Source organism: Saccopteryx leptura, chromosome 10, assembly GCF_036850995.1.
Source record: "Saccopteryx leptura isolate mSacLep1 chromosome 10, mSacLep1_pri_phased_curated, whole genome shotgun sequence".
NCBI lineage: Eukaryota > Metazoa > Chordata > Mammalia > Chiroptera > Emballonuridae > Saccopteryx > Saccopteryx leptura.
The window spans coordinates 8,548,165-8,571,367 of record NC_089512.1 but is presented as its reverse complement, the minus strand read 5'-3'; the positions used below and the strand labels follow the sequence as shown (position 1 = coordinate 8,571,367).

General features: G+C 50.2%; 2 protein-coding genes across 2 annotated transcripts; both read right to left on the bottom strand.

The window, feature by feature from the left end:
• Positions 1-124: 124 nt before the first annotated feature.
• On the bottom strand, positions 125-4,034 carry LOC136381806 (probable threonine protease PRSS50). The gene is made up of 4 exons (XM_066350339.1): positions 3,817-4,034; positions 2,102-2,385; positions 772-938; positions 125-355 (listed from the first exon to the last, which is right to left on the bottom strand). The coding sequence occupies exons 1-4, from the start codon at positions 4,032-4,034 to the stop codon at positions 125-127; spliced, it is 900 nt and encodes a 299-aa protein (XP_066206436.1).
• A 7,429-nt stretch (positions 4,035-11,463) lies between these two features.
• On the bottom strand, positions 11,464-20,763 carry LOC136381909 (serine protease 46-like). Its single transcript, XM_066350474.1, has 5 exons — positions 20,682-20,763; positions 19,864-20,041; positions 19,480-19,739; positions 18,546-18,709; positions 11,464-11,718 (listed from the first exon to the last, which is right to left on the bottom strand). The coding sequence occupies exons 1-5, from the start codon at positions 20,761-20,763 to the stop codon at positions 11,464-11,466; spliced, it is 939 nt and encodes a 312-aa protein (XP_066206571.1).
• Between the last annotated feature and the right edge of the window lie 2,440 nt (positions 20,764-23,203).

The following is a 23,203-nucleotide window of genomic DNA, read 5'->3' as shown; positions in this document are numbered from 1 at the left end:
AACTGTTTAATTGAGCACCTGGTCTCTGCCCTGCCTTGTGAGGACCAGCAAGTGGCATCCTCTGGACACAGACGGTGAGGGGGGCCTGAGGAGGGAGGGCGCCCCCGGGGGTGGCCGGGGAGGGTCAGCGGGCAGCAAGGAGGCTGAGGGGCAGCGGCAGCGCCAGGAGCAGGGCCCCAGATGGAGCGGGCAGAGGCTGCCCGTTGACGCGCTCCCAGATCCACTGTTGGTAGGCGGAGACGCGCAGGAAGATGGGCGGCGCCTCGCCATTATTGCAGCCCGGGCCCCAGCTCACCATTCCCACCAGGTACCACGTGGTCTCCACGGGACAGGCCAGGGGCTCCCCGCTTATCTCCTGTGGAGGGGTGGGAGGACAAACAGGTCAGGGAGACATGACCCAGCTCAGGGACAAGCAGGGTGCCCTCACACTTCTTCCCCCCAGCCCCCAAGTGTCACATGGCTGAGAGGTACCCAAGATACCTTCTACAGCAGGCTTCACCCCCCCTTCTCTCTGGTGCCGTCCCCCTCCCCCCTTAAACCCACCCTCTGTCTTCCCAGCATCCCCACTCCCCACTCTCTCACCCGACCTCTCTTCTCCACCCCGCCTCCCCTTCCCCAGTCACCCCTGCTCATCCCCTCCCTGCCCTCCCCCTCCTCTCCCTCCTCCCTGCCCTCCCCCTCCTCTCCCTCCTCCCTGCACTCCCCCCGCCCCCCACCCCCAGCCCTGGCCAGGTGCCTTGGAGGTCAGTGAGCCAGGGGACAGGTGCTCACATAGCAGAACTTCTCCCTGTCGGTGTCTTCCGCACACATCATCTGAGAATTGATGACCCGAACCACGGAGGGGACTTTGGAGAATTTGTGGTAGAACCCGTTACACTCCCTGCTGTTCAGGATGGTGACGTCCTTCTGCAGAATGGTCCGGGACTGGGGCCACTGACCTGTGGGACGGAAGTCCCACTCAGGCTTGGTGGTTCCGCTCCTGCCCACTGCCGCCGACCTTGTCGTCAACCTTCCTGAGCTCCTCGCCGCTGCCCCAGCCCCGTCTACGTGCCACACAGCCCGGGAGGGCTCCCCAGGCCCAGCCCACCTGCCATACTAGCCGCCTCTTCCCAAGCACCCCTTGAGACAGGCTGGAGCTGCCCACCTTCTGGCCTTGCCGGACCTGGTCTTGCTTCTGGCGGAGCCCAATCTGCGGCGTCCATTCCCACCTCAGCATCTTGGCTCCTGCCCGTCCTTCCATCCCGGATGCCTGCCCAGCCCCTCCGAGGTCCAAATCCCTCCTTTTCTCAAGCCCTCCTCAAAGGCCTCTTCCCCCCAGACACCCCTCCATGGGTCCCAAGCACAGCTTACTCCTGTCTCTGTCCCTAGCCCGAGCTCCTGGGAGAGAAGAGACTGCTGACCATTCACAGCCGTTCCCCAGACAGGCCATGGCCAGGAAGACCACAAGCCACTCCCTCCCCTGGGCCGGAGCCCCTGTGGGCTGTTTTTAGGCAAGCTGACTCCATGATGTTACAGGGTAGGGCACCTTTCTAGTGGGAAAGAATAGGGGTCCCTGAAGGGAGTAGCCATTCTTGGGGTTCATAAGGAAACGGACCCTTGGATGGCCTGGGACAACACCCTGGCTCTTTGGGCCTTGCTCCTAAATGGAGATGACATGGAATCGATGACCCTGAGTGACTCCCACCCTCTGGGTACAGCTTGAGCTTGGCCAGCCATGGAGGGCCCTCTGGGGAGCTTTTCATAGTCACAGAAACCTGCTCCTCTCATCTCGATGTTCTGCTTCAAGTCGTGGGTACCGTGGGCTTGTGCAGACAGCACATTACTCTGGCCCTTCTGCCTCAGGGAAGTCCTGTTTACATGCCTTGGCCTGGACCTGAGGGTTCATGGGCAATCCTGTCCCCTACGGCCTGAATGGTCGTGACGTGCTCACTGCTGAAACCGCAAGGGGAAGAAGACCTTGGATATCAGAGCCCAGCAGGAAGGTCGGGGCAGGGGGACTCTTGGGACAATGTCTCAGAATTGTCTGTCCATGGCAGACCCCAGCCTGTGCTCAGAGCCTCCCCCACACCACCCACCCCGGTCTGGGGAGACCTTAACTCACCATTAAACCTAGGGAGTCCCCAGCCCGTCACAGTGCAGAGGGAGCCATCCTGTATCACGTAGTCCCAGCCAGGCAGGCAGATGGGCCAGACGTACTTGCTGTACTTGAGTGCCCACTCAAGCTGCAGGAGGCCGATGTTGTTGGCCTGGCCAACCCAGGACCATAAGCGACGGGGCCGGTAGCGGCTGTTCACGATGACCTGGCGCGCCGGGACGTCGGAGGTCGTCTGAGCCACCTCGTGAATCCAGGGGCTTCCCACTCGCACCGAGTAGGTAACATCATGCCTAGGGACACCACCAGGGCAGTCTACCATCAGCTCCAGGCACCCCTGCCTGGCCTCCGCCCCACTCTCGCACTTTGAGAAAATCCAGGCAAACCACCGACCTGCTTCAAGCCCCCTGAGCCTACACAACAGACATGATCAGGGCCCCGCACACACAATTTGGTCATGTCCTCACAACAACCTTCATTTTTCTTTTTTTTTCTTTTTTTGTATTTTTCTGAAGCTGGAAACGGGGAGAGACAGTCAGACAGACTCCCACATGCGCCCGACTGGGATCCACTCGGCACGCCCACCAGGGGTGACGCTCTGCCCACCAGGGGGCGATGCTCTGCCCCTCCGGGGCATCGCTCTGCCGTGACCAGAGCCACTCAACGCCTGGGGCAGAGGCCAAGGAGCCATCCCCAGCACCCGGGCCATCTTTGCTCCAATGGAGCCTTGGCTGCGGGAGGGGAAGAGAGAGACAGAGAGGAAGGAGGGGGGGCGGTGGAGAAGCAAATGGGTGCTTCTCCTATGTGCCCTGGCCAGGAATCGAACCCGGGTCCCCCGCACGCCAGGCCAACGCTCTACTGCTGAGCCAACCAGCCAGGGCCCAACCTTCATTTTTGTGAAGGAGAAAACCAAGGCTCATGAGGCCCTGTGACCAGCTCAAGGCTACTCAGCTAGGAAGTGGTCGAGGTGGAATGTGGACCCAGCTTTCTTTTGTTCCAAACCCTGGCTTCTGTCCAGCACCCCATGCAGGGCCCTGGAGGTGACAGGGGCCTCGTGCAATCAGCCCTGACCTTGCCCTCTGGCCTCTTGCCCCCAGGTGCCCTGCAAGTCTCTGTGTTGACCCTTAAGCTCGGGTGGCACTCCTGCCCTGGTCAGCCCTCGTGGCCAGCACAGATGTCACCCTCAGGCTGCTCCCCTGGCCCCAGAACATGGACACGCCTTGTCTTTCATCCCTACACCAACCAGACTGCCCTGTGAGCATCTGTTTTCTTGTCCGTCTGCCCTGCCACCTGGGAGACGTGATGTGCCCCCTCTCTGCCCCCCGCGCCCAGGCCAGGGCCTGGCCTCCTAGGAGTGTCAGAGTCTGTTGGCTGAATGAAGACAGGAACAAGGAAGTGAAGCACAGGATGTAGAATGAAAGAATCGGGGCCTTCTTTCGGAGGCGAGGAGGAAGGAGGCCTGGACAATGGCTTCTAAGTCCCGTTCCCAGTCTGCAGAAGACTGCCCGGGGTTGAGGGGCCCGACCGAGGAGGGCGACACGCACCCTGCTCCCAGGGAAGAGTCTGTGAAACTCAGTCCCCACCTGCGTGGAGCTGGGCCAAGGCTGGGCTAGGACTGCGGGCTTCTGCCGAGGCCACAGCTGATGGGCCAGCTGGTGAGAGAACTGAGCCCCGTGTGGCTCCAAATGCCGTTCCGCACCCCCCGCCCGCCCGCCCCGACTCACTGGATCAGGCAGTGGGCCACAGTCACCACCCACTTGGAGGAAATGAGGGTGCCCGCGCAGATATGTGTGCCATTGGCCCGCACACTGACCATCCAGGGCCACCGCCGAGCCATAGCCTCTGGGTCCACAAGGGTGGGGTCGCTCTCGTGGGACATGCCGCAGGCTGAGGAGAAAGGTGAGAACTTGATGAGGGAGGGGGCCTTCCAGCTGCATCCCATGGCTCCCTCCCCTCCCCTCCCCTGGGCCTGATCTCCCACCTCTCCAGGCCTCTGGCTCGAACCCATCCAATGACTCTCCTTGTCCACCGGTCATCACATAATGGGTATCTAACCTCAGAACGACCTCAACACTCCCCAGGACCCCTCTCCCTGTCCCCACTGCCCAGGCCCCAGAGCACGCCCACTGGCCCCTTTTACCTGGCCAGATCAGTGGTGGGATTCAAATAATTTAACAACCAGTTCTTTGCCCTAATGACTATTTTAAGTAAAAAAAAAAAAAAAAAAAGATATACCGAAAGATAGTTTATTATTTCATGCATTTAATACTTAAATATGAACAATAAAGAGGTATATAAAACTAGATTGTAAGAAAGAGTTCTAAAATATTAATGAAAAAATATTAAATAACACCTGACAAAAAAACAATAAAACTATTATTTAAGATATTTCCATATTATTTCTTGACTGGCATCCTCACTTGCAATGTTTTCCACCTGTGGACGGAATGAACATGACTACAGGCACTTAGAATACGCTGTTACGCAGATGAACGCTAAAAAAGAGTCAGGAACGTAAATTTGTGATTTCCACATTGGGCGGCTGCCCAGGCGCCCACCTTAGAGAGAACCCTGATACAAGCGCCATTTTAACAACCGGTTCGCCAAACTCAACTAAAAATTAGGTATCGGTCTGACGAACCAGTGCGAACAGGCTGAATCCCACCGCTGGGCCAGACCCTTCACAAACTCATTGGTGTTTCCATCTGGTTCCCCTACTTCATCCAAGGCAGACCCCTCTCCCTCCTCTGGAAACCCTCTCCTGTGACTCAGCGAGAGAAAGGCAGGTGACCTAATAGAAAAACAGGCTGCATGCACGAACAGACACAGCCCGGGGAGGAAACGCCTGCGGCGACCAGCCCAGAGCCCCATCAGTGCTCTGGGAAGGGCAGACGTGAATCACAGGGAGGTTCATTCCACTCCATGCACCTGCTAGGTAAAACTAAATGTCCCCGATGCCCCGTGCTGGTGAAGATGATTGCCCTCAGACAGCTCATTCTGCTGAAGGGGGTGTCAGTGGGTGCAGACACTTTGGAAAAGGTTTTAAACTGCAGATGCCACACATCCAACATCACAGCAGCTCCACTCCTAGGCGTCTTCCAAACGGATTAGTGGTTTGTGAAACCAGAATAAGTGAGCCACGCCCAGCATTTGTGAAGGTTAACACAGGAGAAAACTCGGCCCTGAGTGTGAGGCCATCAATGGCAGTTAAATTGTGGGAACTGAGTTCCAGGATAAGAAGTATTTCCCAAGGGGGTCTCAGTTACACATGCTTGAAAGCCACTGTTCAAGACAACGCCTGTATGCAGGGGTCGGGAATCTTTTAGGCTGAGAGAGCCATGAACGCCACATATTTTAAAATGTAATTCCATGAGAGCCATACAATATGTTTAACACTAAATACAAGTAAATGTGTGCATTTTATGTAAGACCAACACTTTTAAAGTACAATAAGTCTCTGAATTCTTTTTAATAACGTTGTTACGCTGTTGTTAACCAATGATGAATAAAGTACTTCTTACCATTAATGAGACTTCTGGTGCTGCATGGTTTTGCTGATGGCTTTGTAGTCTGGTTGATACGTGGTGAGGTTAAGCTTCATGCAGGCGTTGAGACTTCCATCCGTTAAACATGATCGTAGATTGGTCTTAACGTTCTTTAGATGTGAGATAGACTGCTCACATGCATATGTAGAGCCAAACATTGTCAGTACAGCAATACTCACATGCTGCAGTGTGTGGTATGTGACGGGAAGCGTGTTTCAAGTTTTGACAATCAGCTGGTCCGCAGGTTGAATTTTTTTCATTTCTCCCCACTTGTGTTTGCTCGCCAACTCTGCTTGCTGTTGTGCAAGTCTTTCCAAATCTTCATTCAATGACTTGAACTTATTCACCCACATGTCTGAGGCCTTCAGGTCAGCGGCTTGTAGCTCAAAATCTCTGACGGAGACACAGGGGATGTAACTCAGGTCGGCGCTGTCCACTGCACACTCGTGTGGATGGGTGATGAACTTAAAAAGATGAGTGCGCTCACGAAATTCTCCAAAGCGCGCTTTGAATGACTGCAGGAGATTAGATGTGAAGCCTGCTAGCTGCTGGAGATCAAGATGTTGAGCAGGGTCACTTGCTGTGCATGCATCTTGAAACTCTCCCAGTTTTTCAAAGCGTAGTAAACAACCTGTTTCAATATTGGTGATGAAAAGTTCCAGCTTGTTTTCAAATGCAAACACTGCTTGTTGAAGGGATAAGCTGTATTTCCAACGCCTTCAATTTTCCAATGAGCTGGTTCAGATGTTCAATCATGTCCATGAGATAGTAGAACTTCAGGAGCAACTCAGTGTTAGCTAACTCAGGATGCTCGACGTTTTTCATTTCAAAAAAAGTCCGGATTTCGCTCAGACAAGCCGCAAAACGGCTGAGCACCTTCCCTCTTTTTTTTTTCCATTTTTTTTATATTCTTTTTTTTTTTTTTTTTTGGAAAGGAGAGAGAGGGAGAGAGAGACAGAGAGAGGAGAGAGAGACAGAGAGAGAGAGAGAGAGAGAGAGAGAAGGGGGGAGGAGCAGAAAGCATCAACTCCCATATGTGCCTTGACCAGGCAAGCCCAGGGTTTCGAACCAGCAACCTCAGCATTTCCAGGTCGACGTTTTATCCACTGCGCCACCACAGGTCAGGCGAGCACCTTCCCTCTTGACAACCAATGCACATTGCTGTGCAGAAGCAGACCAGGATAATTATTTCCAACTTCATCCAGCAGTGTTTTAAACTGGCAATCATTTAAAGCTCGGGCAACAATAAAGTTGACCACCCAAATGACCAGCGACATTACCTCACCAAGCTGCTCGCCACACATCTGAGCACAAAGCACCTCCTGATGTAGGATGCAGTGAAAACTTAGGATGGGTGTCTTTTCATGTTCACGAAGAAGCATTATGAATCCTCTGTTTTTCCCCACCATGCACTTAGCACCATCAGTACACACTGAAATAAGTTTATCCATCTGTAGATTTTTCTCTTTAGCAAACTCAGTGAAAGACTTGAATAAATCCTCCCCTCTTGTCTCTTTCATAGGCAAAACAGCAAGACTTTCCTCACGTAGTGTGTCACCGACAGCATAACTTGCAATCACACTGAACTGGGATAAATGGCTTACGTCTGTTGACTCATCCAAAGTAAGAGAAAAGAATGGTGCTGCATTTATGTCCTTCATGTGTGTTGCCTCAATTTGATTTGCAATCATGATGGTACGATAGTGAACAGTTCTTGCCAACAGAGGCATGTCTTTTATTCATTTGATCATCTTGTCTTTATCTGAAAAGTCGTCAAAAAGTTCATTGGCAACATCGAGCATGAATGTTTTGGCATACTCCCCATCTGTGAATGGCTTTCCGTTTCTCACAATTGCTAAAGCACCAGCAAAGCTAGCCGAATCCCAGTCACCTTGTTGGGTCCAAACATGGAGTTGCTGCTGACTAGCTTGCACTCTGCACAGTAGCTCTTGACATGCTTTCTTCCTGCTGTCCCCGCTGGATATTTTGATGCAAATGTAGTATGTCATATGTCGAAGTGCCGCTTTATATTTGACCATTTTATCAATGTAATTTTATCATTGCATATTAGACACACTGCAGAACCTGCTCTCTCCACAAAGGCTAATTCCTCTGTCCATTCCTGCTGAAAAGCACTATACTCCTCATCTTTTTTTCTTTTAGCCATCTTCTTCGTCAAAAGGGTTTCTGCAATTAGCTAGCTGACTATTTGATTAAAAGGAGGTAAGTTTACTTCCTGACCTCACAACAACCCACGTACATTATGCACTATCCAATAAAAATTTGGTCCAGAGGACAGCTGTGATTGGCTCCAGCCACCTGCAACCATGACCATGAGCAGTAGGAAATGAATGGATTGTAATACATAAGAATGTTTTATTTTTTTTTTTAATTTATTTTTATTTATTCATTTTAGAGAAGAGAGACAGAGAAAGAGAGAAGGGAAGAGGAGCAGGAAGCACCAACTCCCATATGTGCCTTGACCGGGTAAGCCTGGGGTTTTGAACCAGCGACCTCAGCATTCCAGGTCGACTCTTGATCCACTGCGCCACCACAGGTCAGGCCTGTTTTATATTTTTAACATTATTATTTTTTTTTATTAAAGATTTGTCTGCGAGCCAGATGCAGCCACATCTGGCTGGCAAGCCAGAGGTTCTTGACCCCTGCTTGTGTGGGTGCCCCAAGGCATGGGCATGAGGGTTCCCTGGAAGCTAGGCTGCAGATCCCCGCAGTCCGCGGTTGGGAGCAGACGCAGGAGCAGACGCAGGAGCAGGCTAAACACGCGGCACACCGCAGCCCCTCCCACTTCCAGTGCCTCCACAGGCCACTCCCACTTCCGGTGCCTCCACAGGCCCCTCCCACTTCCGGTGCCACGTACCTCACCGGGATGGGAAGGGCTTGGCCCATAAGAGGTGCTCAGTAAACGCTTCTAAGAGGCACATCGATCCCGTCTCACTCCTGCCTGCCCTGTCCTCCTCTGTACGTTCTGAACCCAAGGATCAAAAGGTCCTTCAGAACCACAAGGCCCCGAAGACTTCCCCCGACACCCTCTTCCCCCGTGGAGTCCACGGTACTCACGAAGAGGTACTTCAGTATCGCCTTGAGAAACAGTGGTCTGCAACGGGGTGGCGGGGGCCTTCTGAGTAAGGTGAGGCCCACCTGAGGGGCAGGCGGCCCCGGGGGGACAGGGGGTGCCCGGGTTCGGGGTAGCAGCCGTGGACAGGGTCACCGGGGCCTGGGCTGTGCTCAAGCCATCTGTGAAAGGATACAGAGAGAGTCAGAGGTGACAGCGGCCCTGCTGTGGGGGAGGGGAGAGGGCTGGGCTCACCCGCCGGCCTGAGCGGCAGCAGCAGCAGCAGCTGTAGCAGCAGCGGGAAACCCGCCTGGACCAGGGAGGGCGCAGGTGTCTTGCACCAGGAATCCATCCCGGAGTAGCAGCGACTGGGCTGCGGAACTTCCCTAAGCGAGCGCGCCCCCCACTGGCCGCCCGCCACGGCTTCTGGCGTGTGGTGGGTGCGGGCGTCCCTGGGCCCAGCCTGCGCAGCGCCCCCTAGCAGCCACCTGCGATGGTGCGCCTGGTGTCCCCTGGCGAGGGCGCCCCCTAGTGACTGGCCTTCCTCTACCCGCCAGACTAGTTAGTGTCTGGCCTGTGGGTGCCCGTGAACTGCCCTGTTTCCCACAGCGCCCCCCTCGTTTCCTCACTCTGCTTGGCCAACTAGTTTCCTGGAGCCCCTCCGCTGACCTCGCCAGTTCCTGCGCCTCCCGGCTCCCGCAGCCCACTGCCCTGGGCTGGTTCTATGCCTTCATCCCTCCCCAGGTGAGATGGCCCAACCCCTGATGCTGACGTCCCTTCCCTCCAGCCCGGTAACCATAGTTAAAGTGACCAATCATCCTCCTTTAGGCAGGACAGTCCTTCTTTTGTAAGTTCCGCCCTCCCTCAAAAAGTGTCTTCCTACGTGTCCTCCTTTTTGATATTGGAAGACTAATCTGTAAATGTACGTATTTGATCGATGCAGTTGATCCATTGCAGGTGATGTGACGTATTTGTATCTAAATGAGAGGGCCTGACCTGTGGTGGCGCAGTGGATAAAGCATCGACTTGGAAATGGAAATGCTGAGGTCGCCGATTCGAAACCCTGGGTTTGCCTGGTCAAGGCACATATGGGAGTTGATGCTTCCAGCTCCTCCCCCTGTCTCTCTCTTCTCTCTCTCTCTCTCTCCCTCTCTCTCTCCTCTCTAAAATGAATAAATAAAATAAAAATTAAAAAAATAAATGAGTACTTTTTTCTTATAATTATTATTAAAAATTAATAGGCATGTAAGTATAATTACAAAATAAAATATTGCAAATGTTTTTTTTTTTCCCAAAGATTTTATTTATTTATTATAGAGAGGGGAAAGAGAGAGAGAGAAGGGGGGAGGAGCAGGAAGCATCCACTCCCATATGCGCCCTGACCAGGCAAGCCCAGGGTTTTGAACCGGCAACCTCAGCATTTCCAGGTTGACGCTTTATCCACTGCGCTACCACAGGTCAGGCTGCAAATGTTTTTATTATGCATTAATCATATTATAGTGTATTGTTGCAATGAATAAAATGTTTCTTTTATTTACGATATTATTTTCTTCAATTTATTTTTGTCCTCCTTTTCATTATAAAAAAGTTAGTCACCTTAATATAGTGGGGTTTCAGCCCAAGTTACTGAAATTAAGCAGATTGAAAGTTTGCAATAAAGATTTGTAAAGATTGCATAATTGTAAGCAGTGCAGCGCCCTCCCCACGCAACCTCCATTCAGCAAATGCCCTTCCCTTACAGGTCCACCTACTTCGGAAAGATGGCCCAGGTGAGGTGCCTACTCACAGGGAAAGAGCAGGCCACTTTGCATGCTGAAATTTGGGGAACATTTTGATGGCTCAGAGAGATAGCTGGATAGTACATTTAAAAAGTAGTGTGTGGGGGCGAGAAGCCTATGAGCAGCTTTGGTTCAAAGCTGTTGGAGAAGTCTAGCCTAACAAAAAGATAAGGTCAAAGTTAGAACCAAACCAGGACATTCTCACTTTTTCCGGGCGGGGCCTGCTTTCTCGGGAGGAACACTCAGGCTGGCCGTCAATGTTCCTGTCTCTGAGAAGAGAACAAATCACAGCCACTAGCTTTCAGGGCCCCACAGGGCAGAGGTAGCTGTCTGCTCTGAACCCAAGACCCAGCAGGTCTGAGGGACCCCCACGCGCCCCACACACAGGCAGGCTCTGCCCTCTCAGTGTGGCTAGCCGGGGCCAGCCTGTCCTCACTCCCCGAGGCAGCTCAGGAGCTCCAGGCGAGGTTGACCTCACCCAGCTCACCCAAGCAGGCATTCCACCTTGCCCTTCCCGCCCCCTACCAGCAGCCACCCCTGCCAGGGAGAGGAGAGAAACTGGTCAGAGCCTCTGGACCCTTAGGGGGTGTATGAGGGGTCAAGAGAGAAGCCCACACTTTCTGGAACAAGGTCCACAGTGCGGGTCTGGTCTTTGTTTCTTGGCAAGAGGCCAACCCTCTCAGGAAAGCCTGAGGGCAGCTGTTGGTCAGAGACTCAGGCGAGGGTCACGGGGGCCTGGGGCCAGGACCATCTCTGAAGGGTTCCCAGCCAGACCCAAGAAGAGAGATAGTGACTTCAGTGGCAAAAAGTATAAGAGCATCTTTATTGGACAACTGAAGGAACAGTGGCTCCGGGACCCTCCCCCAAGGGTGCGCTGCCCTGAAGTCCTAAGCTCATCCAGCCTGCGCCTCTTCCGAGGGCAGGCAGAGGGGAGGAGGAAGCAGCCTCCTGGAGTGACATCCCTGGAAACAGCACTCACAGGAGCCACAGGGAGCCCAAGGAAACCAGCAGAATGTAGCCCGTGAGGAAGAACGGGCTCAGGAAGGCGGGGTGGGCCCTGCTGATGAACTCCATGTCCGAGATCTGCGTCCGGATCCACTGGGAGAAGAAGGAGGTGCTGGTGTAGATGTTCGGGAAGCGGCGCTGGTTGCAGCTAAAGCTCCAGCTCGCCACCCCCATCTGAATCCAAGTCTTGTTCACTCGGCAGACCATGGAGCTGCCGGAGTTACCCTGTGTGGGGGAGGCAGGGAGCGTAAGGGGGGCAGCAGGACAGTCCACAGCAGGCCCTGGGTGGACCTGTCCCTTCCCGGCCGGCCACAGGCTTGGCATGAGCGGTGTCAGGCCTCTGCTGTCCCCGAGACTGTGGCCTGGGATGAACCTGCTCTGGGACATGGGAGCTCTGCACTAGGGCCCAAGCTGGGGACCGTGCTGGTCTCTCCCTTTATTCCCCTTCTAGTGCTCTGACCATAACTCCCTGGTCTTCTCCTGAGCTTTCCCTTTAAATCCTGGTGGGCCTCCAGCATAGTGCCCTTGACCGTTTTCTTTCCTGCAGTCTTGCTTACAGAGTGACCTCTCTGAAATGCAAACCAGCCCCTACTCTTCTTGTGCAGAGCAGGTGCACAGATAAGAATAACGTTTACAAAAGCGTACAGCAATTAAAAGGTTAACGGCTGTTATTTCTGCTGATGGTGGATTTATATTTTAACAACTTTCTTTATAGTCTTCTGTATCGTTGAAAAGTTTTATAAATTAGAAAGAGAAACAGAAAAATGGTTCTTTCTCTATAGATACAGATAGAAGTCTTTTTAAGATAATGCTAACCAAGTTCTGGCTGGATGGCTCGCTTGGCTGGAGCATTGTCCTGCAATGCGGAGGTGGCTGGTTCGGTCCTTGGCTGGGGCACATACAGAAACAGATTGATGCTTCTGTCTCCCCCTTACCCCCCTTCCTCTCTCTGGATTCAATAAAAATAAAATATTTTTAAAATAGAAAAAAAATAAAGACAAAAAAATATAATGCTAACCAAGATTTATAGGACATAATCTAGTGAACAGTGCATAAAACACTTAAGGAAAAATAATAATAAAACTATACCGGCCTGACCTGTGGTGGCACAGTGGATAAAGCGTCAACCTGGAAATGCTGAGGTCGCCGGTTCAAAACCCTGGGCTTGCCTGGTCAAGGCACATATGGGAGTTGATGCTTCCAGCTCCTCCCCCCTTCTCTCTCTCTGTTTCTCTCTCTCCCTCTCTCTTTCCTCTCTAAAAATGAATAAATAAAATTAAAAACAAAAACTATACCTAAAAACATAAAAGAAGACCTACATGAATGTACAAATATACCACTGTGCTTGGATGAGTCACTTAGAATAATGTAATGATACCAGTTCTCAGCATTTGGCTTCCTACAGTATGAAAGACTTGCTACCCTACCCAACCTTGCTAAAAATAACTAAATATGACCCTGGCCGGTTGGCTCAGTGGTCAGCCTGGCATGTGGAAGTCCCAGGTTTGATTCCCGATCAGGACACAGGAGGAGTGGCCATCTGCTTCTCCATCCCTTCCCTTCCCCTTTCTCTCTCTCTCTCTCTCTCTCTCTCTCTCTCTCTCTCTCTCCAACTCCTGCAGCTATGGCCCAGGTGCTGAGGATGGCTCAATGGCCTTGCCTCAGGCACTAAAATAGCTCTGTTGCAGAACAACAGAGCAGTGTCCTGAAATGGGAAGAGCATCCCCTGGTAGGGGGGCTTGCTGGGTGGCCAATTGGGGCGCATGCAGGAGTCTATCTCTCTGCCTCTCCACCTCTCACTTAATAAAAAAAATAAAAGATAACTAAATACATGTGATTTTTAAAAAATTGTCATTGTAAATGCATGAATGAGCTGGCAAGAAAAGAAAGACTCCCTGGAGTCCAAAACCCAAGAGAAGGCTAAAACCCAGAGCACTGTCAGCAAAGCCCAGGAGATGGCTTTTGCCCCAAGGCCGTTTGCCAAACCCATTGACACTGGGCTTAGTTCTCACAGCCTTGTTCCTGGGTGCAGGAGACAAAAGGCAAAACCCAGGTCCGTCCAAGGAGGGGAGCCTAAGAGGAAACCTCCTCCAAAAGGCTACACCTCCAAAAAAAGGACCACACCTTCCAAGGGAGGATCAACTGGGAACACTTGCCCTGGTGAGAACTTGCGACTTGAATTCATATGGTCTGGGTGGTGGGTGGTTCAGAAAACCCGAGCCAAGGATGTTGTTTAACGTGCTCCTGGGGTGGTCATATGCCCGGGTATCTGGCAAACGGAAATATAGTTTCTGTCTGAAGGAACCTGCTTTTTGAGCCATGCTTCAGAGAATTCCCACAGAGAACATGCTAAAAGAACAGGTCCTCACTCTTCAAACATGAGCCCACACACGAGGAACGAGCAAATGCCAGCCAGCAGAAAACACCGGGAGCGAGCTGAGAGCCATCACGCAGGAGCTTCGGGAAGTGTCTCACGGAAGCTCTGCCAGCTCGGTGGTCAAGGGGTGGGTCTTAATTGTCCCCTTCTTGCTTCTCCAGACATAGTTTATAAATATTCCTTTGTCTCTAGCCCACGTCAGTTCTCCTTCCCTTGATCTCTAAACTTCACGCAATTCCAGATAAAGTGCCTGCAGAAGGAGCTGTTCAGGACCTTGACAATCTGATTCTAAAATTGACACTGAAGACTAAAAGTCCACGGATTCTATGACAGGTTTGAGAAAGCAAAGCAAATTGCAGAGTCAGGCTGGGGACAGACTTGACCCACCAGAGACTTAGAGCCATTTCCAAGCTGTAATTACAGAAACTGTGGTCCTGGCATAGGGGCAGAAAAACAGACCAATTGTGCAATGGAGAGCCAACACGATGTCTGAACGTGAGGAGACTTGGCACAGGGTGATGGCTGCGGGGAAGGTCTCTCTTGTAGGTGGCATGGGAAATGACAGAGAAAAATGAAGTCGGACCCTAACCATATCAGGGCTCCAGAGGAATGAAAACCCTAAAATGGGAAAAATTAAAAAGATAAAGCTAACTGAAAACATGTAGGGCCATGACTTTATGACTTAGGCTGAAGCATATGTTTTAAAATAAGACTCGCCTGACCGGGCAGTGGCGCAGTGGATAGAGCATCAGACTGGGATGCGGAAGACCCAGGTTCAAGACCCCGAGGTCACCAGCTTGAGCAAGGGCTCATCTGGTTTGAGCAAAAGCTCACCAGCTTGAGCCCAAGGTCACTGGCTCGAGCAAGGGGTTACTTGGTCTGCTGAAGGCCCGCGGTTAAAGCACGTATGAGAAAGTAATCAATGAACAATTAAAGTGTTGCAATGTGCAACGAAAAACTAATGATTGATGCTTCTCATCTCTCTCCATTCCTGTCTGTCCCTGTCTATCCCTCTCTCTGACTCTCTCTCTGACTCTCTCTCTCTCTGTCTCTGGAAAAAAAAAAAGGTAAATAATGGACAAATTGGGTAAAATAGTTTAAAGCACTTTACAAAGGGTTAAAACTTCCAGTTCCCAAAGTCTTTTGGCAACTTTTTATTTTGAAATATCTTTAGACTTACAGGTAACTTGCACAAGTACAATATATGGAGATTTACTAATTGTTAATGTTTTACTAGATTTGTTTTATAATCTTTCTCTTAATTTGCATAAGTATATGAGTATTATATAAGTATTGGTCAAATAAGTTTGTAAATATGATATATATGTTTGCTCACTTATAGTTTGCATTGGGTGTGGGGACAGGCTGTAAGCAGGCAGGGTGGTTATAGCCTAAGGCTTAGTGGGTTTTTTTGTGGGTTTTTTTAGAGACAAAGAGAGAGTCAGAGAGAGGGATAGACAGAGACAGACAGGAACGTGAGAAGCATCAATCATTAGTTTCTAGTTGCTTGTTGCAACACCTTAGTTGTTCATTGATTGCTTTCTCATATGTGCCTTGATTATGGGCCTTCAGCAAACCGAGTATCCCCTTGCTCGAGCCAGCGACCTTGGGTCCAAGCTGGTGAGCTTTTGCTCAAACCAGATGAGCCTGCACTCAAGCTGACGAGCTCGAGGTCTCGAACCTGGGTCCTCTGCATCCCAGTCTGACGCTCTATCCACTGCGCTACTGCCTGGTTAGGCCCAAGGCTTAGTTTTAAGACTAAGCTTTTCCCCACACCCTTGACTGATTGCATGATGTGGGGTAGTGCACTCTCATGAGGAATCCCATTATGCCTCAGATAAGTGACTTTGTATCAGAGACTTCCTTGTTTGTATATTGGATTAAAGGTTTGGATTTCTACACTATAAACTGCGGCAGACCGGGAGCTCTCTCTCTCTCTCTCTCTCTCTCTCTCTCTCTCTCTCTCTCGGTTCCTGAGATTAGCATTAGAGAGGAGAGCAGAGAAAGGCCATGTGGAGGAGAGGAAAGGTAGCCAAGATGGCAAATGCTGAAAGAGAAGCCAGTTTGTGTAGAGTTTGTGCAGAGAGAAGGAGATGGGAAACAGAGGTGAATAAGGCTAGTGAGGTAGATATCTTTGATTCTAGGAAACTCAGATAAGTCAGTAGCTTTGTGAGCACTGAATGAGTGGGTTTTGGAGCCCAGTGTGTGTTTTTACTTGCCTGCCAGGTGCAAGCTAGGATTAAAGGTGATGGCTCACCAGTTTTTGGCTCCATTGTTTCATTACCATCTGTCCGAATCTAATGCAAACCTGCATGGGCCAGGCAGCTGTGATGGTGGCAGTGGCTACTGGCTTTACAATAAGTGTATGTGTGTGTGTGTGTGTGTGTGTGTATTCATATATATATTCATATATACATATATATTCATATATACATACATACATGTGTATGTACACATATAGTATAAACCGTTATTTAAGGCTTTTTATATGTATAGAAAGAAATGTTAGGGAGATGAACTAAACAACTTAGAGTAGAAATTTCTCAGTAGTTTTACTACATACAGGGAAGCCCCATTTTCTAACCTTTGCACTTATATACTACTTAAAAAACAGGAAATGTATGCATTTTCTTCTAAGTCACAAAACATAATATTTTAAAATAATATAGAAATAATGGAACCACAACAGTACAAAATTTAAAAGATGAGCCTGACCAGGCGGTGGCACAGTGGATGGAGCGTCGGACTGGGATGCAGAGGACCCAGGTTCGAGACCCCGAGGTTGCCAGCTTGAGCGCGGGCTCATCTGGCTTGAGAAAAAAGCTCACCACCTTGGACTCAAGGCCGCTGGCTCAAGCAAGGGGTTACTTAGTCTGCTGAAGGCCCATGGTCAAGACACATATGAGAGAGCAGTCGATGAACAACTAAGGTGTCGCAATGAAAAACTGATGATTGATGCTTCTCATCTCTCTCTGTTCCTGTGTGTCTATTCCTATCTATCCCTCTCTCTGACTCTCTCTCTGTCTCTGTAAAAAAAAAAAAAAAATTTAACTATATACCAGGCCACCAAACAAGTCTCAACACAATTCCATACAAATGGCATTCCTGTAGAACTAATCCTATGACAACAGAGAAACTGAGTTGGAAATCAATCACAAAAGTGCTCAAGTAAGCGTATATTTGGAAATATAAAAATATAATTAAATAAGTCATGGGTCAAACTGAAATTAAAATTGGGAATTATAAATGATATTTAGAACTGGATGACAGTAAAAATGCTACACATCAAAATACCTAAAGCATTAACCTAAAGCAATATTTAGAGGCAAATTTGTAGCCTTAAATACTGGTATTAGAAAAGAAAAAAAACCAAAAATAAATTCTCTAGGTATCCAACTCATGAAGTTAGCCTATTTATATATAAAAATTTGATCTATGAAAATTTTTGTTCAACTAATGGTTTTGGGACAACTGGTACTCCATATGGGGAGACAAATAGAAATAAACAATTCTCTAATGCCATCACAGAATGAATGCTGGTGAATTCAAGACCAAAATGTGGAAACAACAATTTTAAAACTTTTAGGCAAAAAATATAGAAAAATGTCCTTATGGCTTTGAGAAAAGGAAAAATTTCTTAAATAAGACACAGAAATTATAAGCCAGAAAGAAAAACATGGATATATGTTTAACTGATATAAAATCTAAATTGTTGTTCAACAAAGGACAAGATAAACAAAATAAAAAGATAAATCAAAAACTAGGAGAAGATATTTGCAATATACACAATGAACACAGAATCAGTGTCCAACTTAGAAAACAAGGGCACACAATAGAAGAATGTGTAAAATATCTGAATAAGTGATTTATAGAAGGATCACCACAAATGGTGAAACATATGAAAAGATGTACAGCTGCACTAGTAATTGGGGCCATGCACATTGCAACCCCAGAGGCACACTATTCCTCACCCATCAGAATGGAAAACATGTCACAGTATGACAATATCAAAAGTTGGCAGGATATGAAAAAATGGAATTCTCAAACACCGCTGTAAGAGTATATAGATCAATACGATCACTTGGAGAACAATTTGGCAGTTACTATTCAAGATGATGGTTTGCACAGCCTCTCATCCACCAGTTCCTTGCAGGATGCAGATCATGGAGAAATTCTGGAACATCCGTAGGGAGATGTGTGTAACAACATTCAGAGGAGCCGAGTTTGTGATATGAAAACGATTGGGAACTATCCCAACATGGGAGAATGGATAGACTGTTGTGTATTCACCAAAGAGAATGTTGTAGATAGAGCTGATTAACTAGGGCTGCACGTATCACTACGGCTAAATCTCAAAAGCGATGTTGAACAGAAGATGCAGGAGGGAGAAGCATGTTCACAGAATGAGTCCATTTATGCAAAACCGGTTCTGCCTAGCACCTGGCTCAGACCCAGGTATGTGAATGATTGATGTGCAGACACACTCAAATGGCTTAGAGTATTGTCACCGTGACCATCATTGTGGACAGGAGCAAAGAGTATTTTCAACCTAGTTTTACAGACTGGGAAGCAAAGCCCTGGGAAGGGAGATTTGTATGAGGGCTCCCACTGTCATGGAGAAAAGAGGACATGGCCCCCGAAAGCCCCTCCCTGCCCCTAGCCACACACTCCGTACCTTACAAGACTCTACACCCCATTGGGAGATGGCACACAGCGCGTCTTTCCCGATGGACAACTTCTGGCCCTTCAAGAAGAGGAACTGGTACTGCTGGTTGCAGACCTCCTTGTTTACAATCTTGACAGACATCTCCTCAAGACTGTAGGGGGACTTTGGGACCACTAAAGAGAGAGAGATCCTACCTCAGCATCCCTTCAACAATTGGGCACAACTCCATCTTGGGGTTTCCACATTCCCTGAGGTGGAGGGCAGGGCCACTTCCTGGGGAGGTGATCTACCAAGGCCCAGCCCGGAGCTTAACCTTTGAAAAAGCCTACGCTCATTTAAAAGACTAAGCAAAAGTCTCCCAAGGTGCTTAGAGTGACATCCAGGCACTGAGGACAAAGAGAGATTACCCCGGTAATTCAGTGTTCATGAGAGTGAAGAGCTGAGCACTGCTCCATGGCTACCTAGCAAGCTGGTAAGACCCTAGAGCCCAGACTGTGCCACCCTCTGGGAGGCAGGACCCCACAGAGGCTCTTTCCAGAGCCCTGGAGCGACACCAAGAAGGGGCAGACCTCCAGAAATTGTTGGTGTCTCGAGGTAACAGGTGTTCAGCTGCCCAATGCCTAGGTACCTCCTAGACACGGCCCTTTTGCCACCTGCAGACACGGAAGGCCGTTAATGGTCAAGAATTAATTTCCTACCATCCTGCAAGGTGACGGCTTGGCACTGGATTTAACCTGGGGAACTGAAGTCCATGGAGGCCACATGTGTCTTCAACACTAGAGCACTGTGTATATCTTCCTCTCAACAGAGGCCAGGAGAGTGTGCAGCACGTGTAAGTGCTTAGGAAATGTTTGCTGATGGAGTGAACTGAGTGAAGAACGAGTAACAGGGCCCGTGTGTTCTGAAGGGGCAGGTGTCCTGGAAACTGCCTGCCTCCACTCACCTTGCCCGTCGGGATAACCCCACACAATCGCCCAGCACGAGGTTCCAATAGATGGCGCGAGTCTGGAGGTAGGGAGGCAGACCGGCTGGACGAGGGGGGACCAGGAGACAGGGTCTCTGAGCTTCAGGAGGGCAATGTCATTGGATATGAGGTTGCTGAAACTCTCGTGGATCACGATGTGAGAGAGCGGGAGCTGCGTGCCGTTCTCTGGGAGGCGCTGGACACCCACCATCACGGAGTACTCCTTGGGATCCACGGACCTGCGGGGCCGTGGGGAGGAGGCAGATCACCAGCCCTAAGGCCGCAGTTCGCAGAAGCCCAGGCTCACCGGGGCCTCCCAGGCCGGAAAGCCAAGCCCCCGGGAGCGGCCGCAGCCCGACTGACCTCTGTAAGCAGTGCGCAGCCGTGAGGATCCACTGGTGGTGGATGAGGGAGCCGCTGCAGATGTAAATACCCAGGAAGAGGATGCTCACCTGCCATGGCCACTTGCCCACCTCCACCAGCTGCCCCTTCACCACCTTGCAGGACATGTTGGTCTGACCGCAGCCCCAGAACCAGGGATCTGAGGAAAGAAATAGAAAGGGGCCATGCCAGCCCCATGCAAATGCTTAGGCAGCAAAGGCAGCCCTCAGACCCCTGTGCACAGCAGACCATGGAGGCAGAGGGAACCGCCTGGCAGCCGACACAAGCAGCCACTTGCACACACACCTGGGCAGCTACCAGGTGGCCCAGGAATACATGTGGTCAGCAAGGGTGGCCCCAGAGACCTCCTGTCACATGGGGCTCCACACTTTTCACCCGCAAAGACTCTCCTGAAAACTGGTACTGGATCCTCAAGCTCTCTGGGCCGTGGTTTCCGATGTGAGACCGGGATGTTGGGAAAGCCCCCCTCCCAGGGTGTGGAGACAAAAGCTGTCTGAAGGTGCCGTCTGCCCAGTGAGCAGTCCCTCGCACATCCCATCATTATCACAAGCCCGATTCTCCTAGAGCGTGCCCCCCAAACAAGCTCATCTGTCCCTCGGACGTTAGCTTGTTCCCCAATTTTTAACAAGGCTCTTTCCTCGTGGTCACGGTGGGCTGCCCCAGGCTTGGCACACCATGCAGTCTGGTGAAGATGTAGCCATCAGGCATGAGAGCAGGTGACACGGTCACCCAGGCAAACAGATCGCTCCAGCCCCCGTCCCGTGGCCCTGAAGTCCTACCTTCCACATAGAGCGGATTCCCAAGTCTGGCAGAAGAAAACGAAGGTGTGAGGCCCTGAAGGTCCCCTGACACACACCCCATGGCAAGCTGGTGCCTGGCGCCGCTGGTCCCCACACAGGAACGTGGGGGCAGGGCATCTCCAACGTGCAAGGATTCTAGAACTCGCGGTTTGTTTATTGAGGGTAGCCGGGGCGGAGGGGGCTCTGCCCCAGGGCTGGGGCTCCCACTGCTGGGGTCGCACAGGATGCGGGAAAGGAGGCAGTGTGGTCCTGAGGTCATGGCAGGGCCCCATCAGGGCACGCGTGACGCTGCTGCCAGGCACCTCCCTGGGACGCTGCTCCTGGTGCCGGGCCCTGGGCCTGTGGTTGCACCTGGTGTCTGGCCCATGGCAGTGCGCCGGGGCCTGGCCTGGCCCTTAACGTATACCCATGGGCACAGTCCCAAGCCCGTGACTGCAGCAGGTATCTGGCTTGTGGCCGTCCCTGCAGCCTGGCCTGTGAGCACCCCCAGTGCCCAGCCCCAGCTCCCTTAGGAAGCCCTTCTGGGGGCCCCTCTGGAAGTACGGACGCTGAGACATGAAGAGGGGACGGCTCATTCCCGGTGTGGGTCATCAAGCTGTAACTAGAGTTTTCCTTTTCCCCACAGGTTTTTGCATTTTTGAGAGAACATCTCCCGGGTGGAGGGAGGCCCAGTGTTCTGGGCTGGGGAAGGTGGTGGCTTCCTGAGAAGCAGCAGCTTGCAGGCCTGGGTCTTCCTGAGTCAGCAGAATAACTGGCATCCTGGGGCCCCTCCCCACCACCCCACCGAGGTCCCCTCCCGAAGATCCCATGCTCCTCACTGTCCATGAGGACAGACGACTCCTGACCCACCCCATTCCCAGTGCTGGGGGGGGTGGGGGGAGTAAGCCGGCTGTTCACGCACTGGGGGCGGGGGTGGGGAGATGGGCGGGGCCGCCACTGCCGAGAACTTCAGCATCACTTAGGGAAGCGGGAGACGTGCCCACCCACAGCCTGCAGCCCCATCCTGGTCGTGCGCCCCGGAAATGGCCAGCACGGGTGCAGCGGGAAAGCCTGGCAGTGCCATCGGGCAGAGCCCCAGGCGGGAGCGACATGACTGCCACCAAGGGCGGAGGGAGGCACAGACTCCGCAACAGCAGTGACAATGGACACCTAGGACATGGTCAACCTCAGAAACGTATTTCTGAGAGAAAGGAGCCAGACACAAAAAGACACATGTTTATGTAAAGTTCGAAAACCAGGCTGACCGAACTATTTTTAGGGATACATGGTAGAAAATCAAGGAAATGATTATCCCTACAATCAAATTTCCTCTGGGAGGAAGCAGGGTGAGGAGGGAGGGAAGGAGAGAGAAAATCAATAAAACACAACAAGATAATTGAATAAAGATACATTCCTTTTTTTTTTTTTTTTTTTCACAGACAGAAAGAGAGTCAGAGGAAGGGATAGATAGGGACAGACAGACAGGAACGGAGAGAGATGAGAAGCATCAATCATCAGTTTTTCGTTGCGACACCTTAGTTGTTCATTGATTCCTTTCTCATATGTGCCTTGACCGCGGGCCTTCAGCAGACTGAGTAACCCCTTGCTCGAGCCAGTGACCTTGGGTCCAAGCTGGTGAGCTTTGCTCAAACCAGATGAGCCCGCGCTCAAGCTGGCGACCTCGGGGTCTTGAACCTGGGTCTTCCGGATCCCAGTCCGATGTTTTATCCACTGCACCACCACCTGGTCAGGCAAGATACATTCCCATTATAAGCACCAAGGTGAATACAAAAAAAGTCAGATTCGTATATTGGGTAGAAAAAAATCTACTGACATGCTACTTACTAAAGACCCACCTAAAACAAAGTGACACAAAGCAATTTAAAGTAAAAAGGTGGGCAAAAAATATCAAATATATGGAAGCAAAAATAGAAATGGCAATGTTAATCTCTAAAAATCTGATTCAAGACAAAAGCTTTACACAGAAATTTCAATTTATTTATGTTTAAAAAAGATAAAAATTACAATGACTATTTAACATCATAAAGTTCTGTTCATCAACAACATAACGTCAAACATATAAAGCAAAATCAACCAGCAATACACAAGAAATTGAAAAGCCTCACTTGTAGTGGGAGACTCTTCAACTCTGTGTCTTTGAGGAATGAAATATCTATAAAAATCAACCACACACTAGACTACTAAGGAAACCACAATAACTTCCCTAAAAGTTGAACTAGTTTGGCCCACATTTTTTAGCATGATGCAATGAAACAGGGCTTTAATAACAAAAGAATAAGCAAAATAAACTAAATTATTTGAAAAAAATTTAAATAAACTTTTTTCACTTATTCAAAGAAATGAAAACATTCTCTAAAACTATTGAGAAAACACTAATAATTAGAGTAACAAATAAAAAAAACTTACTGGGTGTGTTCAAAGCAAATCCATAATCTTAGAGTTTATTACTGAATATCAGAAATGAAAATAAATGAATTAAATGCTCAAATCAAGGAACCATA

Excerpts from the sequence above, each read along its gene's own strand:
- LOC136381806 (XM_066350339.1), bottom strand. The coding sequence starts at position 4,034 with ATGGGATGCAGCTGGAAGGCCCCCTCCCTCATCAAGTTCTCACCTTTC. Across the intron at positions 939-2,101 it reads GGGACTCCCTAGGTTTAATG|GTCAGTGGCCCCAGTCCCGG; the intron begins GTGAGTTAAGGT and ends TCCGTCCCACAG. Across the intron at positions 356-771 it reads ACAGGGAGAAGTTCTGCTAT|GAGATAAGCGGGGAGCCCCT; the intron begins GTGAGCACCTGT and ends ACCCCTCCACAG.
- LOC136381909 (XM_066350474.1), bottom strand. The coding sequence starts at position 20,763 with ATGGGGTGTGTGTCAGGGGACCTTCAGGGCCTCACACCTTCGTTTTCT. Across the intron at positions 20,042-20,681 it reads GAATCCGCTCTATGTGGAAG|ATCCCTGGTTCTGGGGCTGC; the intron begins GTAGGACTTCAG and ends TTCTTTCCTCAG. Across the intron at positions 18,710-19,479 it reads GGGTTATCCCGACGGGCAAG|TGGTCCCAAAGTCCCCCTAC; the intron begins GTGAGTGGAGGC and ends CTCTCTCTTTAG.